The sequence below is a fragment of the Diachasma alloeum genome, unplaced genomic scaffold (genome assembly GCF_001412515.2).
Source record: "Diachasma alloeum isolate Michigan unplaced genomic scaffold, Dall2.0 Dall_scaffold_00362, whole genome shotgun sequence".
NCBI lineage: Eukaryota > Metazoa > Arthropoda > Insecta > Hymenoptera > Braconidae > Diachasma > Diachasma alloeum.
In genome coordinates, this window is record NW_021680501.1 from 31,602 (window position 1) to 48,601 (window position 17,000).

The window sequence follows — 17,000 nt, forward strand, 5'->3', positions numbered from 1 at the left end:
CGCGATGGAGAATGTTTTTGAGATATTTACCGAGTATTCTTATCACCGGAGTGTATCGAAAAAAATGTGACGCAGAAATTTCGCGGGAGATTGTAGGCGCCCAAGTATCTCGGTGTCGGTTACGACAGTCATCCAGTTGCCGGGATGGACGTCAGGGAGATGAGACTTTTAGGGAGACTTGTTGCTCTCGGATTAACAGTAGTTCTCGGTAATATAGCAGAGAGAAATTGAGCGTTATTCGTAAATGTTTTCAAAATATTGCATATTTTTTTAGTGCAATGTGCTCCACCAACTGTTTTGCTCAATGACGTTGAGACCGTTAACGGAAATTCCATGGAATTGGTGGAATTTCATTTATATACGAGGTAGGTAATAATTTATCTAATGAATTAATTGATTTATCAGTGAATTAGTGAATTTAGTAATGAAAAAAGGGAGATGTCGAGGGGCTGTTTGATATATACTCTTTTTCACGAATAAATCCCCCATGAAAATTTAATTTTCCCCTTGCATTCCGTGATATTCATAATGAAAAATTAATTCAAGTCAATTATCACAATCGGTGACCTGTCAATTTTTATTGTGATTCACATGAACTGGAGATTCGATGGTAATGGCTATTTTGAGCGCTGACACTCGGTATCATCTCTGAATATCTCACGGACATGCCTCTTTTCTCATTCAATTTGATAAGGGCTGAAAATAAAGAATAAGTCGTTGATGAGAATTGAAAGAATCGAGGCGCCAGGAAATCAGTGCGTCACGCCCGATGATATCAATAGAATAATTAGTATTTGCCTTCATGATTGTCTGCTTATTTTAGAGAGAATCCGTTCGGAGAGGAGGAATTATTCATGAATAATACAGAGGTTCTGTATGCATCGCATTTCAACGAGAGTCGTCCAACGAAATTCATCGTTCATGGATTCAGTGATACGGGAAATGAGGCCTGGATCCATGATTTATTGGATGGTAATTCGTGTCAATGGGTTTCAGTCTCAAACTGTGTCTTATAAATTTGAATTAGTCATTCATCTCGATTGAATTCAGTAGCGAAGTGGTAAAACAGTTTAAGTCGACTCACCTCCCAGTTGAGTTTTTGAGGAGTATTTCCGAATCTAAGAGAGATAGCGAAATTTTCCTAACTACATTTTTTGTAGCTCTTAATCGGTTCTACAAAAAAGCTTGTAACAAGAATTTTTCTATCTCCGTTAGATTCCGAGATATTCATTGAAAACTGGCCAATAGTCAAAACTGGCTTATACCGCTTTACCATTTCGCTACTGAATTGTTCTATTAATGATTGTTAAGCTTACCTGAAGCACAAGAATGTCAACGTAATCGTCGTGGGATGGGGTACAGCAGCGGCTGTTGCCTATCCCACAGCAGCCAACAACACCAAAAAAATCGGAGATTATCTCTCCGATTTTCTCATGTTTCTCAATCGAGAGTCCAATTTGGAGTTTAAAGACGTTCATATCTGCGGTCACAGTCTGGGGTCGCACGTTGCTGGCTTTGCTGGGGCTAATTTGAAGGGTAGAGTCGGCAGAATAACAGGTTTACATGCACTTGCTACGATGATGTTGATGAATTTTATCATGTTGATGAATTTTATCTTTATGTTGATGAATTTCAAGGCCTTGATCCCGCAAGTCCTCTATTCGAAACTATTCATGGTCTTGTCCATCCAGACTCGAGACTAGATCCAACTGATGCACAATTTGTGGACATAATTCACACCAGTGGTTCGGCATTTGGATTTCTTGCACCTATTGGACATGCCGATTTCTACCCGAATAGTGGGAAATTTCCACAGCCAGGGTGTTCATTTCAACCAACCACCAGTAAGAATAATAGGGATGTTTCCAGACATTTTTTTTACATTCGATTATTTGTGTAGAATCATTTCTAAAAGATGTGACGTAATTCAGTAGCGAAGTGGTAAAACGGTTTAAGTCAATTCACCTCCCAGTTGAGTTTTTGGGAAATATTTCCGAATCTAAGAGAGATAGCGAAATTTTCATAATGACATTTGTTGTAGCTCTCAATCAGATCTACAAAAAAGGTTATAACAACAATTTTGCTATCTCCTTTAGATTCCGAGATATTCATTGAAAACTGCTCAATAGTCAAAATTGACTTGTACCGTTTTACCACTTCGCTACTGAATTATTCCCTTTCTGGGGTAAAAAAAAAACTACGGAACGCGGAAAAAGCTTTGCACTGTGAATTCTCGGTCAATAGAATACGGAAAAAGCTGAAAGATGGCTTAAAAAATTCGTTCATTTTATGGAAACTGAACGAAGCGAGTGGAGGGTGAACTCAAGAAGATGAATATTTTTTAAAAATGTTTGAAAAGACGAGGTGGGGGCGCCGGCATTTTTGAAATCCCTTCCGACAGGGGGAAGGGGTATCGGTGCAAGATGGCGACCCTCGAATTTGTCAACCACGTGGCGCAAAGATGTTCCCGCATTTCAGTAGTTTTTTTAAACCCAAAGCCTTTTAAAAAACAAAACTATTGATCTGTGAAACTATTCATCTGTGGCATTCCTCATGCATTGATCTTGTTGAAATAAGAGAAAATCATTGTAACGATTTAAAAAAAAAAACAAACAGATAATTGAGGAAATATCTCTATTCGATAATTGTTACCATAATTGACATCATTTTTATTTTTAACTTGACATTCTAGCGTATTGCAGTCACTCGAGAGCCCATCAATTCATGACAGAGAGTATTGGCAATGCGAATGGGTTCAGAGCAAGGCATTGCGATAATTGGGAGAAGTACAAAGAGGAAAAATGCAATTACAATCGTATTGCCTTGATGGGCGAGTACGCGGTCACATCGTAAGAATAATCGATAACTCTCAAATACAGATAGGCATCATCTTTATTTATTCTACTTTCAGATTGCGTGGGAAATTTTACTTGACGACCCATCAGTCGCCTCCATTCGCCCTCGAGTGAAACGAAATTCGTTATTATTAGAAAAAAAAAACATTCTCATGCTAGTCACTGTCGAATTATCTTCCTATTTATACATCTATTCGATTAATAATTCCAACAACTACATATCTCTCATTAATTTCAATGATTAAAAAAAACTTTAATATTTCCTGTGTAAATACAGAATAAATAACATTATTTTATTTTCAGTGCAGGGCTTATTTAATACTGTGAAGAAGGTATAAATGTTTCAACAGCATTTTGAGAATTCATTGATTCACTTTAAAAAAAAATTCATTTGTTTATTGTTTACGTGATTTTCACACTTGAACGTGTGGGAGTGCCGGGGGTCAACCGGTCACATTGCGCCGAAACAACAATGCTGCGCGGCTCATTTATGAGCAAGACAAACCATTAATAATAATTTAATCTACTTCTTCTTCTTTGACTTCTTGTCACCCGGATTTGGTGTTATCACACCAGTCGCATCACTCAGTTCTTTCTTCAATTTTAGGAGAGTGTTCACTTCGGGCTGCCACACACTTCTGTCGGCGCTGGCTTTGAGATCTCGTACGAACAGTGCCTAGGGAAGATAAAAATTATTGTTAGAATAGGGGAAAATGTGACATTTTTTAGCTGTTTGGTGACAAGAGCGAGAACTTTGACTTGATTGGCAACTGTAAGATGCAGTTGTCAAACATGTTGTAGCTGAAGTTTTTTCATTGATGAAGAACTATGAATAAGAATGAAATTGAAACTTATAAAATGATGCTTAAATTAGCATCATACAGTAACTTACTTTTTAATTTATAAATGGTTTATTGGGGGAGGTTGGGGTAAAACGGGCACTTTTGACTTGTTTTTAATTGTTAATGAGGGGTTGAAATGTTGCTAAAATTTAATAATTTCCCTTTGTGACGGGCCTGAACTGAGCTCAATTGATCAATTTGTTCTTGAGTTACGAATTAATTTAAAAAAAGTCTAGTGTCCGTTTTACCCCACCCTCCCCTAATGATTTTATATATTGAATTAACGTGTTTTTTCGGGTTTTAACGGGAAATGTATTAGAAACGGTCGCTCTCATAAACTCGAATTTATACAAGTATTATGAGGTGTGGAATTGTCCTTTATCCTGAACTAGATTACACAATATAAATTCCATCGTTCTGAGTCATTCTCCTTTATAGGTACACTGAGAGAAAAACAAACACGTTGTCAAATAAATCTTGTTTGGGCTAACAAAATCACTAGTTGAAAATAGCAAAAAAAAATTTGTTTGATTCGAATTTGAGTATCAAACATGAATAATTGTTCTGCTTTCGACAGCAACGAAATATTTGGCTCAAGAGGCGAATAATTCACACCAAACGGTGCCTTTTAATAAATCCCCCACGAAAATTTAATTTTCTTCTTGCATTCCGTGATATTCATAATGAAAAATTAATTCAAGTTTATCCATAATTTACAAGATTGCGATCATGTCATTATTATTGTTTCATTTAAGGGTTAATTTGTTGTCTGTGATTATTACCAACTACTAAATCTATTTTTGAGACAAAAATTTTTCATTCCGGCGCACTCTCCATATTTGGCACAAAAAAATCCTTTTTTGATAATTTTCAAAAACTATTTTCTTGGCACAAGTAAGACTTGTTTGAGAACTTTGTGGTTTTTCTCTCAGTGTAGTGAGGTATTTAACCAACCTCACCAGTTCTCAGGGTACCCCAGGATTAACGACGAGTACGTTGTTGGCGTAGAATCCCAAAAAATAATTAAAAATAATGAAATTGACTCTACACTAAAGTGATCAATTTAAATTGTTCGGAATTGATTCTTAAAATTTAAATTTACATTTGCCCAAAAACAGTACAATGCCTAAAAATTTTTAACAATCACCAACCTGTCTAGCAATGGCAGCCTCCAAGGCAGCAATATCATACTCATTTTTTCCATTCTGAGTGGGTCCATTGACCTGTTTCTCGACCCCAATAGTCGCTGTATTAACAGTCCCCTCCGAAGACTCCGTCATCTTCGCTAATTTTCCCTTCAGCTGCAGTAGAATCTGGACCTCCGGTTGCCAGACACTCTTGTCGGTCTTGGCCTTGAGTTCCCTGACCTTCACCCCCTGGGCAGCAATTAGCGCCTGCAGCTCCTCGACACTCTCACCAGCCCTTGTCCCATTGTTGCCATTCTCCTGCTTGCCGGCGTACTTTTTCCTCAACTCCTCCACCACCGACTCCTCAATCTTACTGAACAACGGTGAGGCCTCCCCCAGCTGATGCCCCGTTGGCAGGAGAATGGAAACCGTATCGGGAATGTAGCCATAGGTGCTTCCATCAAGGCCCAATTGCTTTCTGAGCTCCCGCGAGGTCTCCGGCATGAAGGGCCCCAGCAGCGCCGACAGAAGACAACTGATATTACAACAAACCCCGATAACCGTTCCTGCAGCCCTCACTCGGTCCTTCCCCTTCTCTTTAATCAAAACCCAGGGCTGCTGCGACTGCATGTACTGATTCCCATGCTTGGATATCGCCAGCAGATGCCTCACTCCATCCCTGAATTTTCCCTGCTCCATCGCCACAATATACTGACTCAACTCCCTCTGCACGAGAGCCAAAACCTGAAGATCTTCCTCCCTAATCTCCATCTCTGGAACAACTCCCTTGAAGTTCTTCACAGCGAATGTCAACGCCCGATTGACAAAATTACCAAAATTGTTCAGTAGCTCGGAATTATTCTTGGTGGCAAGATCCACCCAGTTGAAGTTTGAGTCCTGGCTCTCAGGCCTGATGTACGTCAGGTAGAATCTCCAGACATCAGCGGGAATTCCCGTCTCCCTGGCGTCAGTACCGAAGACCCCGATTCCCCGGGACTTTGAGAACTTTGTGTCCTCGTAGTTGAGATATTCCGTAGCCATGATGTGCTTTACAAGCGTGTGGCCCTGATCAGCAGCGAGCAATGTGGCAGGAAACATGATGGCGTGGAAGGGAACATTGTCCTTGGCCATGAACTGGTACAGATCGACTTTGGTGTCTTCCCTGGGTTTCCACCATCTCTCGTACTCCTGAGTATACCTCTTGGTGATGCTGATGTATCCCAGTGGTGCGTCAAACCAGACGTAAAAGACTTTGTCCCTGAATCCCTCGAGGGGAACTGGAATCCCCCATTTTAAGTCTCTCGTGATGCACCTCTGTTTCAACCCATCTCTCAGCCAGGGCCTCGTCACAGCCCTAGCCACATTCGACCAAAATTTCTCGGCTTTGGAGGCCCATTCCTTGAGGTTCGGCTGAATCTTGGGCAGATCCAGGAAAAACTGATTGGATGCTTTTATCACTGGCGTTTTCGAGCAAACTTTGCACCTGGGGTTTATCAAATCAGTGGCGTTGACAAGGTGGCCGCAGCCGTCGCACTGATCACCCCTGGCGTCCTCGTATTTACACCCAGGGCAGGTACCCTCCACGAACCTGTCGGCGAGAAAACGATCACAGTGTTCGCAGAGAAGCTGATCAACGCTCTCAGTTATTATGTATCCTTGGGATTTGATGCGGAGAAACGACTCCTGGACGATCTCGGTTTGTTCGGGTGTTGTTGTCCTCCCGAAGTAATCGAAACCAATGTTGAACCAGCGGTAGATGTCGTTATGAATGCCAAAGTATTTGTCGCAGATCTCTTGGGGCGTCATGTTTTCTTCGAGGGCTTTGGCTTCGGTCGCTGTTCCGTACTCGTCGGTTCCGCTTATGTAGAGGGTGTTGTAGTCACGTTGCCGGCAGTAACGCGCGAAGACGTCTGCTGACAGGACGCAGCCAATAATATTGCCTAGGTGGGGGACATTGTTGACGTAGGGAAGGGCCGATGTGATTAAGATATTTCGCTCGTTTTGCTTTGGAAGGACTGGGTATGTCGGGGGCTTTATCGAGGGGTGCGCAGGGCTCGACCAGTTGTTCCTCGAGGTCTCGAGCTCGTGTTTGGTTATCGCTGTTTCTGGCTCTTTGGTGGGGGACGATGGGGTATTCACGTCTTGGGGGGGCTTTTGGCTGCGGACGCCGGTGTAGGAGTTGAGGGGAAACCAGGTGGATGTGTGGAGGCTGGAGATGGACTTGAGGCCGCGCTCGAGGTCGAGGAGGGGGAGTTTCGAGAGGGGGGACTGCATCGCTGGGAGGGCCTCAAGGTCTTTCAGCCATCGGTCCACGTGGGGGAACTCGGTGGAGAGCTCCTTTGAGATCTCTGTCACGGTGATGGTGCACCAGAGGGTGGAGAAGATGGCGATGTCCGCGGAGGTTGGGGAGGCGGTTATTACGTACTTTTGGGACTTTAGGGAGGTGTTTAGCTGGGTTAGGAGCGACCAGATTCGCGGCTTGTGGGACGTGTCGAGGGAGCCGGAACTCCCGTAGGAGACCACTGCTGGCTGTGGAGGAGAATTGTGGGGCAATTTGTTACTTTCCTTTGGTTTTTGATGGGGAGTTGTTTATTTGTGATTGATTGTCGCAAATGATCATTGGGGATGGGCGATGTGTGTCGATTTATCGAAAACCGGGGGTTTTAATCCGCTAACATCGACGGCTTTCAGTCGATGCTTTGAACGGCCGATTAATCGATTTTAGGTTCTTTTTTCCAAACGATGATGTTTTTGACCAAGCTTACTAAATTTTTCAGTTCTTTTGTCGAAGAATAATGTTGACTGATTGAGAATAATCAAAATATTATTCATAACTCAGAAACAAATTGATCAATTGAGCTCAGTTTAGGCTCGTCACAAAGGAAAGAATTGTTCTTCGTATCGAAAAAAAAATTATTAAATTTTATCAACATTTCAACCCCTCATTAAAATTTAAAAAAAAGTCAAAAGTGTCCGTTTTACCCCAACCTCCCCTATGTATGTTATAAATGATAAGAGAACAAATTAGGTCGTCTATTATTTTTTTGAATGGAAATTTTTCAATTTTTTTGTGATTAAAATTTTTAACCATTATTGTAGCTAACGGAAAATATTCAATATATTTTCTTCATTTATTTAAAAACCCCGTTTCAAGATTCAAGATTGAACTCTCCCACAGTATTTATCATTAAAACGTGAGGTCCTCGGGTTGGATTTTTTTAATATATATTTTTCAATAAAAACGAGAAGAAAAAAATTATTTAAAAATATTTGTTTTTTCTCCAGTGTAATGAGAAAAACATCGATTTTTTAAATGAGCGATGTTTGTTCTCCGAAAATCGATTCACAACATCGATGTTTTTTAAAACATGGCCCATCCCTAATGATGATTTATTGTTGGGTATCGTTAAAGATAGATTGGCTTGGTAATTATCAGGGGCGCATGGGGTAAAATGAACAGTTTTGATTTTTTTTTCCAATTTTCGTAACTCAGGAAGAAATTGAACAATTGGAGACATTTTAAGCTCAACGAGAAGCATTTCGACAAAAGTTGAGTGGCTATTTTGCCCCACTACCTCCCAGCCCTAGGAAAAAATGACGAGACTTTTTATAGAAAATTTCAGATAAAAGAAGTATTACTTGATTTTCGCTATAAAATCACTCGTTGTTCACTTGAATGGCAATTAATGAAATTTATAATCAACTCATGTCGTTCTATTTCAATAGTTTTAAGTTTGAAAATTCTGACCAAAAAAGTCTTCTAATTTTTTTTCCTAAAAATGCTAATCCTCAAGACAAATTTGATAAAAAAAAGGTCAAGTGTGACTTGTCACGTCTCCCAAGATAAATTGAGAGATTATTTTGAAAATAGCTCTTTAACTAAAGTATATTTAAAATTTTTTAATAATCTTTTTCTAGATAATTGTTTTTCTGCAAAAAAAAGTCTCGCGCTATTTTACCTGCGACTACTAATTTTCGCGATGAACAAACTTTGGGAAAAATGTTAAGAAAAATTGTACCTGCAGTTGCGTCGAGTCCCATTCAAGCCATTTATTCACAAGAACATCTTGTTGTTCATCCCCTGGCACTAGATACTGCAATGCTGCGTTGGAGCTTATCAAGGTTATTCCATTGGGCAATTTTAGAGTGGGCAGACGACCCAGAGGACTATCTGAATATCGAAATGGTCATTAATTTCGTGCTGAATGTGCATTTTATTTCGTATTTATAATGGAATGGGGTTGTAATTAAGATGATGAAACAGAGAGCTGAGGTTAAGCCGCTTACCATTGGTCGGGACAATTCTTACGTCAACAGAATTTCCACTGATTTCTCCTCCAATTAACAATTTCAGGGCATTCGGATTGCTTTTATTAGTCGACACAATCATTTTGGGCCAAGTTTTAATAAATACTTTGAATAAATATGGGTAAAATATGCTAACAGCACAACCGACACATGTGAGCGACAAATGCAGTGCTGGAGAGGGCGGCGATGGGGGGGCACGATCAGAGATGCGAAATGACCGTCATGTGATTGTGTCATATGACCGAAAAATGACGGTCATGTGACGTCCAGAAATTTCAAATGGCAGGTCACTTTTGTGACCGTCACAAAGAATTTTTGACCGTCAAAAGAGTAAAATAGTCATTTCCGTTACCAAACCATCTATATAGGTGCAAAATGACCGTCATAAATATATTGCTTTTGTGACGGTCATATAATTTCTACATAATTGGCGTAGTTTAGTTGTTCAATTTATTATTGATTAGGGGAGCAGGGTGGGGTAAAATGGACACTTTAGACTTTTTTAAAATTATTCGTAAGTCAGAAACAAATTTATCAATTGAGCTCAGTTCAGGCTCGTCACAAAGACTATCAAAAAAGATTATCAAAAAAACTATTAAATTTTATCAACATTTCAACCCCTCATTAACATTTAAAAAAAAGTCAAAAGTGTCCTTTTTACCCCAACCTCCCCTATCAATTATCCTTTATTATAAGGTTCTTATGGAAGACTCGAAATGTATGTGTACAACTGTACAACAGCTTTTTTTAATTATAAAATTATGAAACATGTGCTTACACATATTATATTTTGGCATCTCATGAGAGAATGATTACACTTTTCATCTTTGGAACAAAATAAACGAAGTCAAGAGTTCTAGTTAATTAGAAAAAAAAATAGATTAACAAAAAAGTGTTTCATCTATATAGATGCAAAATGACCGTCACAGTTTTTCTGCCAATTGTGGTCGTCATGGAAAAATTTTTTGTGACCGGACCGGTGGTCATTGGGGCCTCATGACCACTTTATGACCGGTCATATGACGCCTTCGCGAGGCACGATGTGGCGTCAGCTATAGTGTGCTTTTACAATCTACAGTCCGTTTATTTTAATTCCCACGATTCCCACGGTGTAATGCAGTAATTTTATAATTTGAAAGAAAAGCTCTTCATAAGATTCTCACGAATTTTTGAACAAAGGAAGATTCAGGATTTCAGACAGATAACTGAGAATTATTGATAGATTAATATAATTTCATAAAATTTATTTCCTATTAATTAGGGGCGGGTGGGGTAAAATGGACACTTTTGACTTTTTCTGAAATGCTCATGACGTGTTGAATTATTCATGAGATGCAATAATTTTATTTTTCAATTGAAAGCACAATTCTTCCCTTTGTGATAGGCTTAGTCTACTGAACTCAATTGACAAATCTGTTTCTGACTTATGAATATTTTTAAAAAAGTAAAAAGTGACCATTTTACCCCACCCTCCCTTCCTGATAATTGACGCAAAATCAAACTTTATGGGGATAATTAATGATTAACAGTAAATCAAGTGATAAGAAATTACATGAAATCAATTGGACATTGTATGCGAATTTGCTGGAAAATAAGTGTCGTTTCTTTATTTTTAGCAACAGTGTCCGCTTTACAATAAGCGCTCAGCATTATTTTTCTGTCGATTGGGGATCCCCCGGACTTCGGATCGTCTCGTATTACAAAAACTTAGGCGCAGTATTACGGGTCACTAAAAAACAGTGGTGGATATATTGTGATTGTTGAGAGAATTCTGTGAAAAGTTGGGAAATTTCGGATGAGTAATTATGGATTTGCTGAAAGCCCTCATGATTTTGTTCTTGGGGACTGGGGCTTGGGGGAAAAACATCGTTATGGTTCTGGTTGATGACTTAGATCTGACTCTCGATGGAATGGCAAGCTGAGAATTATGATAAAATGTGGGGGAAAACGGAAACGAAAAATCATTTTGATTGATTTTTAAACGCTAAACGATCCGTTTTGCCCTGTTCTTTTTGCTTTTTTACGCTGAAATTATCTTCTGTGAAATTTAATATTTTTTCTTCCACTTGTTATGATAGCAACCATTACAAAATACACAGACTTTCATTGGGGGTCAAGGGGCAACCTATGAAAACTGCGTAAGTCGTCAGAATTCTCCATTTATTCTTCAAATTGCAGATTTTTTTTTACTGTTCATTATCGAATTTAATTATTGCAATCATTCAAGTTTGTTGCTTCGCCCATCTGTTGCCCAAACCGTGCGTCGATCTTGACCGGAAGGTACCAGCACAACCATAATACAGTGAATAACTCCATTTTCGGTGGCTGCAGCAGCCGATCGTGGCAAAGGAATTCCGAGGAAAACACTTTTGCAACGATTTTAAAAGGGAAGATAGGCTACACTACCTTCTATGCTGGGAAATATCTGAATGAAGTCAGTATGCGTTGGAAAATAATGCAGCAAAATATTGAGGGAATAATTATTTTCGTTGCAGTATGGCTCCAGGGGAGCTGGGGGACCTCAGTACATCCCCCCAGGGTGGGACTGGTGGTATGGACTTGTAGGAAATTCAAAATATTTCGACTATTCGTTGTCCATAAATGGAACTGAGAGGAAATACGGACATACGCCTGATCAGTATCTCACTGATGTTATCGTGAGCCCTTGAAATTTTTATTTCTATCCATTTTTTATTTTTTCTGAGTTAATTTTCAAACTGTTTTTAGTGATTTCCAGCAAAAACTGTCTTTTATATTTTTAACTCTTGAATTCAGTAGCGAAGTTGTAAAACGGTACAAGTCAATTTTGACTATTGACCAGTTTTCAATGAATATGGAGAAATCTAAGGGAGATAGCAAAATTTTTGTTATAACCTTTTTTGTAGAACCGATTGAGAGCTACAACAAATGTGATTACGAAATTTCGTTATCTCCCTTAGATTCGGAAATATTCCTTAAAAACTCAACTTGGAGAGAAGTCAAACCGTTTTACCACTTCGCTACTGATTTCTATCCATTTTTAATTTTTTCTGAGTTTATTTTCAAACTGCTTTTGGCGATTTTCAATAAAAACTGTCTTTTATATTTTTAACTCTTGAATTCAGTAGCGAAGTGGTAAAACGGTTCAAGTAAATTTTGACTATTGGCCAGTTTTCAATGAATATCTCGGAATCTAAGGGAGATAGCCAAATTTTTATTAGGGGAGGTAGGGGCAAAGCGGACCCTCTAAGCGAATCGTTTAGTTTTTTAAATTCTAATGAGTCAATGCACTTCACGTGGAGATCATAATCTCATTAGAATTGCAATTAAGATCTGTCATTAAATTAAAAAAAAAATTAATGTTGGGGCAAAGTGGACCCTCTGTTTTTTAAAAATTATTTTAATTTTCCGTTTGTCAGGAGTCATTGTCATGTTGTTCTACCGATTGGATAGAATGTAATCGCTGTTGATCAAAAACTCACATTTCTTGTTCACAATTAGATCCGCAGGAGCTCACACAAATTTATACTTGCCCTCATTGCATATTTTTTTAGTCAAGGTAGTAAATTTCACTTTATAAAACGTATTAGAATAATTCTGGCGACTCGATTCAATAATTTATGTGAGGGTCCACTTTACCCCACACTTTTTTTTTTCGAAGGGTTCCGCTTTGCCCCGGGGGTCCGCTTTGCCCCTACCTCCCCTATAACCTTTTTTGTAGAGCCGATTGAGAGCTACAACAAATATGATTACGAAAATTTCGCTATCTCCCTTAGATTTTGAAATATTCCTCAAAAACTCAACTTGGAGAGAAATCAAACCGTTTTACCACTTCGCTACTGATTTCTATCCATTTTTGATTTTTTCTGAGTTTATTTTCAAACTGTTTTTAGGGATTTCCAACAAAAACTGTCTTTTATATTTTTAATTCTTGAATTGTATAAAAAAATGACTTCAATTTTCTTTAGAAACAAGCAGCTTTGACATTCTTAAACACGCGGAGCACTAATTCAGGACCATTTCTGATGGTGCTGGCACCTCCAGCTCCCCATGAGCCCTGGACTCCAGCAGCCAGACATAACGATAGATATAAAAGGCAAAAAGCTAAACGAACACTGAACTTTAATACTCAAGCGCAGAGTGTAAGTCTGGGAATTTCTATCAGTAATCCTCTACTAACTCGCAAGTTTTTACTGTTTATTTTTTATGAATTAAGGATAAGCATTGGCTAGTTCGAATGGGGCCATCTCCCCTGCCTAATAGTGTTCTCCTGACTCTGGATGACATTTACAGAAGACGTTGGGAGACATTGCTGGCTGTTGATGATCTAGTCATGACAGTGTATACAGCCTTGAAGAATAGTCATCTTTTGGATGATACTTACATGATTTTTACGTCCGATAATGGGTATCACATAGGTAAATCCTCTCAATATTTATGATATTGACATTAACCCCTCACATACTTTACAACACGTCAACTCTGTTATTCAATGAATGATAACTTAAAAACAATCGAATGAAAAAAATTGAAATAAAATGCATTGGCTGTATTGAACTTTGAAATAAACTCCTAGAGAATTTCCTAATTTTTGACACCAATTTCAATGTTTGCTGACAATTGGTTGCCGAGATCTTCGAACATGCTAAATTTATTTATAACAAACAAATTATTCAACAAATAGAAATTTAACTTCTGCCATTCGATAGAAGGATCATTGAAGTATTTTCAGTAAAAATTTCAAAATTTTTGGGGGAAGTTTTGTCGATAAACGAGATGATTTCATATGATTGAATCGGCTGGATGTAAAATTTTCATTTACAACTTTTGTTCACAGACAAAAATATTGTAAATGCATTGAAAAAAAAATAAAATAAAATAGTTCACTGCAGAGACAATTCCATTGACTTTCCAAATATCTTTTCCAAATGTCAATATGTCTCTTAGAATTCGAGAAAATGATTTTTTAATCCACCGTACGTGAGGACTTAAGGGTGCCAAGTGAATTTGAAAAAAGATTCAAAAAAAATTTTTTCTTTCCCTCCATCATTGGAGAAATATGTATTCATCCATCCGACGAAATTTCAAACCCGCAACCGGAACTAGACATCGAGAAAATAAATGCGGAAAATCCTCTATTTCGCGTGACGAACCTCGAGAAAGCATGGGATCAAATGGGTAAGGCGGGTTGAAATATCTCTCTTATTCACCCCGGTACCCCATTGTTTTTTGTCGCCATCACATTGAACACATCATTCCCCATACCTTCAAATTTTTTCAAATTTTTCTTGAGTTCCTAGGGGGTTGAAACGTTCAATTTAATCAAAACTCCATAAGAGGCCGTGTATAAGACTGATTTTGTTTGTTTAATTTCTCGATATCCATAAGTTCTAAAATTTTAAAATTGTCACCGATGTTCACCATCTATCTAATACTATTAATTTAAAAAATTATAACTTTGTTGGTGAATGTCAATTTTCAAGGTCATCGCCAAATTCACTTGGCACCCTTAAATTCTATTTCAATTTATTTTTTGAGACTGTTTTTTATGGACCTTGATGATGATGATGATGATGATTCAGGTCAATTTAGCATGCCAATGGACAAACGACAGCCCTACGAAAGCGATATTCGAGTTCCTCTATTGATTCGTGGCCCAGGAATCACTCCAGGAAGTCAAGTTAAGGCCCCAGTGAGCAGCGTTGATTTATTCTCAACGATATTAGAAATGGGGGGAACTGAAGCGGTATCAGACGGTACATCAATGCTCAGTAAAAATATCTCTGATGATCGCAGTGTTTTGATCGAATACAGGGGGGAACATTCGATAGGAAGCCCCAACAGTGGATGCCCCAGTGACGATGATTTCAATTTATCAGTGAGTTTTATTGTCTTAAACAGTTTCAAACTACTCACCGATGACTCTATGCTTTATTCTCTCGGGGTCTCTCCATAGGTCTTCATCAGGCTCCAATCAATCTATGCATATCGTATGAGAAAAAATATTATTCTAAAAGTGTTCCCAAAATTTCGTAGAATTTTTCGAAAATGTGAAAGTTTGATGATTAGAAAAATTGAAATTTCAAACTATTTTGCGATGACATGTTAAATTCTTTCTGATTCTCACAGAAAATTGTGACTCAGAATTGTGTATCAGATATTCTTTATTTTTGTTGATAGCATTGCAATAAAAATCTTGGCTGCAAGTGCCAGGATGTTACCAACAACACGTACGCCTGTGTCCGAAGATTCTCAGAGAAGCACAACAACATTTTTTGCATTTTTGAAGACGATACGGTAAGTATAATTCTAGAGATATATTCATTCAAGTGAAATTAATTAATTGCTCTTGCTGTTTCAGAAATATATTGAAGCGTATGATTTGAATGCCGATCCATTCCAAATGAGCAATATTGGATACAGCATGAATAAAGGGAGGAGATACAGATTTAGGAAACGATTGAAGGAGTTGGTTAAGTGTGAAGGAGCTGATTGTGTTCGTGCACAACCGATGAGTTCACACTGAAAATATATTCAATCTCATTGACATTTATCTTTTATTTCTTGAAAATACATTTTTTTCAGATTTTTTATTTCACTATTCAATTTTATTCAAAGTAGACTGAGAAAAAAACGACAAAGTTCTCAAACAAGTCGTACTTGTGACAGGAAAATAGTTTTTTGAAAATGATCAAAAAAGGATTTTTTTGTGCCAAACATGCAGAGTGCGCCGGAATGAAAAATTTTTGTTGCAAAAATAGATTTAGTAGTTGAAAAAAAATTGCATTCTCTGTACACGCAAGAGAGGTCATTTCTAGCACTACTCCTTCGTTATTCGATACTCCCATACGTATTTTACTCCCGAAAAATCGTTTTTTATGCGAAACAAGGGATAGTAGTTTTTCGTTTCGGCTGTCTAATAATCACAGACAACAAATGAACGCTTAAATGAAACAATAATAATGATATCATAGGAATCTTGTAAGTTAGGGATAAAATATTAGTTGATAAATTTTCCTCTGAGATATTTTCATCCTGAAAAGGCACCGTTTCGTGTGAATTATCCACCTCTTGAGGCAAATATTTCGTTGCTGTCGAAAGCAGAAGAATTATTAATGTTTGGGACTTTCAAATTCGACCCAAACACATTCTTTTTTTGGCAATTTTCAACTAGCGATTTTGTTGGTCCCCAACAAGACTTGTTTGACAACGTGTCTGTTTTTCTCTCCGTGTAATCACAATTTTTTTTATTCCAGAACAATGATTATTATCGTTTATTATTCTTCATTGATGTTATTATTCTACAGTGTAATAAATACTTGAATAATCTTTTAGTCAGTTTTTTTATTGTTCAAGTCTTCATATAGCAAATCGTGCTAAATATCTTTTTATTCGAGACAATTCAGTAACGAAGTGGTAGAACGGTTCAAGTCGGCTTATCTCTCAGTTGAGTTTTTGAGGAATATTTCCGAATCTAAGGGAGATGGCGAAATGTTCGTAATTACATTTGTTGTAGCTCTCAATCGGTTCTACAAAAAAGGGTATAATAAAAATTTAGCTATCTCCCTTAGATTCCGAGATACTCATTGAAAACTGGTCAATAGTCAAAATTGACTTGTACCGTTTTACCACTTCGCTACTGAATTGATACATTATTATAGTTTTTTCATGTTCATAGACATGATAAATAATAGAATATTCCTTGAGTGATGTTTTCATTTAAAAAAATTAGTCAATAATTTTTTTTATTATTGGAAAGATAGGGAAGGCTGGGGTAAAACGGACACTAGACTTTTTTTTAACTTATTCATAATTCAGGAATAAATTGATCAATTGAGCTCAGTTTAGGCTCGTCATAAAGGAAAAGAATTGTTCTTTGTATTGAAAAA

At 37.8% G+C, this 17,000-nt stretch overlaps 3 protein-coding genes across 4 annotated transcripts; 2 read left to right on the forward strand and 1 right to left on the reverse strand.

Annotated features, from left to right (window-relative positions):
- The first annotated feature begins 128 nt into the window (after positions 1–128).
- Positions 129–3,157, forward strand: LOC107041343 (pancreatic triacylglycerol lipase). 2 transcript variants are annotated; one of them, XM_015261851.2, is made up of 7 exons: positions 129–208; positions 275–365; positions 824–972; positions 1,312–1,557; positions 1,638–1,844; positions 2,693–2,849; positions 2,912–3,157. In XM_015261851.2, exons 1-7 carry the CDS (start codon positions 145–147, stop codon positions 2,967–2,969), a joined length of 972 nt encoding a protein of 323 aa, XP_015117337.1. In that variant the 5' UTR covers positions 129–144; the 3' UTR covers positions 2,970–3,157. The 2 variants fall into 2 exon arrangements, with proteins under 2 accessions (XP_015117337.1, XP_015117338.1); XM_015261852.2 differs by having other exon boundaries at positions 1,692–1,844.
- On the reverse strand, positions 2,875–9,313 carry LOC107041342 (methionine--tRNA ligase, cytoplasmic). The gene is made up of 4 exons (XM_015261850.2): positions 9,112–9,313; positions 8,844–8,995; positions 4,849–7,353; positions 2,875–3,531 (listed from the first exon to the last, which is right to left on the reverse strand). Exons 1-4 carry the CDS (start codon positions 9,212–9,214, stop codon positions 3,379–3,381), a joined length of 2,913 nt encoding a protein of 970 aa, XP_015117336.1. The 5' UTR covers positions 9,215–9,313; the 3' UTR covers positions 2,875–3,378.
- A 1,444-nt stretch (positions 9,314–10,757) lies between these two features.
- On the forward strand, positions 10,758–15,732 carry LOC107041315 (N-acetylglucosamine-6-sulfatase). Its single transcript, XM_015261810.1, has 9 exons — positions 10,758–11,045; positions 11,211–11,270; positions 11,360–11,566; positions 11,628–11,789; positions 13,080–13,253; positions 13,328–13,529; positions 14,694–14,989; positions 15,292–15,408; positions 15,473–15,732. The coding sequence occupies exons 1-9, from the start codon at positions 10,938–10,940 to the stop codon at positions 15,635–15,637; spliced, it is 1,491 nt and encodes a 496-aa protein (XP_015117296.1). The 5' UTR covers positions 10,758–10,937; the 3' UTR covers positions 15,638–15,732.
- The last annotated feature ends 1,268 nt before the right edge of the window (positions 15,733–17,000 follow it).

What these genes read in the sequence shown, in the direction of transcription:
- LOC107041343 (XM_015261851.2), top strand. Translation starts at nt 145, where the DNA reads ATGGACGTCAGGGAGATGAGACTTTTAGGGAGACTTGTTGCTCTCGGA. An exon ending in TTCATTTCAACCAACCACCA is followed by an intron (nt 1,845 to 2,692) that starts GTAAGAATAATA and finishes TTGACATTCTAG; the next exon opens with CGTATTGCAGTCACTCGAGA. An exon ending in GGCGAGTACGCGGTCACATC is followed by an intron (nt 2,850 to 2,911) that starts GTAAGAATAATC and finishes TTCTACTTTCAG; the next exon opens with ATTGCGTGGGAAATTTTACT.
- LOC107041342 (XM_015261850.2), bottom strand. Translation starts at nt 9,214, where the DNA reads ATGATTGTGTCGACTAATAAAAGCAATCCGAATGCCCTGAAATTGTTA. An exon ending in AAGAATTGTCCCGACCAATG is followed by an intron (nt 8,996 to 9,111) that starts GTAAGCGGCTTA and finishes TTCGATATTCAG; the next exon opens with ATAGTCCTCTGGGTCGTCTG. An exon ending in AGGCTGCCATTGCTAGACAG is followed by an intron (nt 3,532 to 4,848) that starts GTTGGTGATTGT and finishes TATCTTCCCTAG; the next exon opens with GCACTGTTCGTACGAGATCT.
- LOC107041315 (XM_015261810.1), top strand. Translation starts at nt 10,938, where the DNA reads ATGGATTTGCTGAAAGCCCTCATGATTTTGTTCTTGGGGACTGGGGCT. An exon ending in GGGCAACCTATGAAAACTGC is followed by an intron (nt 11,271 to 11,359) that starts GTAAGTCGTCAG and finishes CAATCATTCAAG; the next exon opens with TTTGTTGCTTCGCCCATCTG. An exon ending in GCATTTTTGAAGACGATACG is followed by an intron (nt 15,409 to 15,472) that starts GTAAGTATAATT and finishes TTGCTGTTTCAG; the next exon opens with AAATATATTGAAGCGTATGA.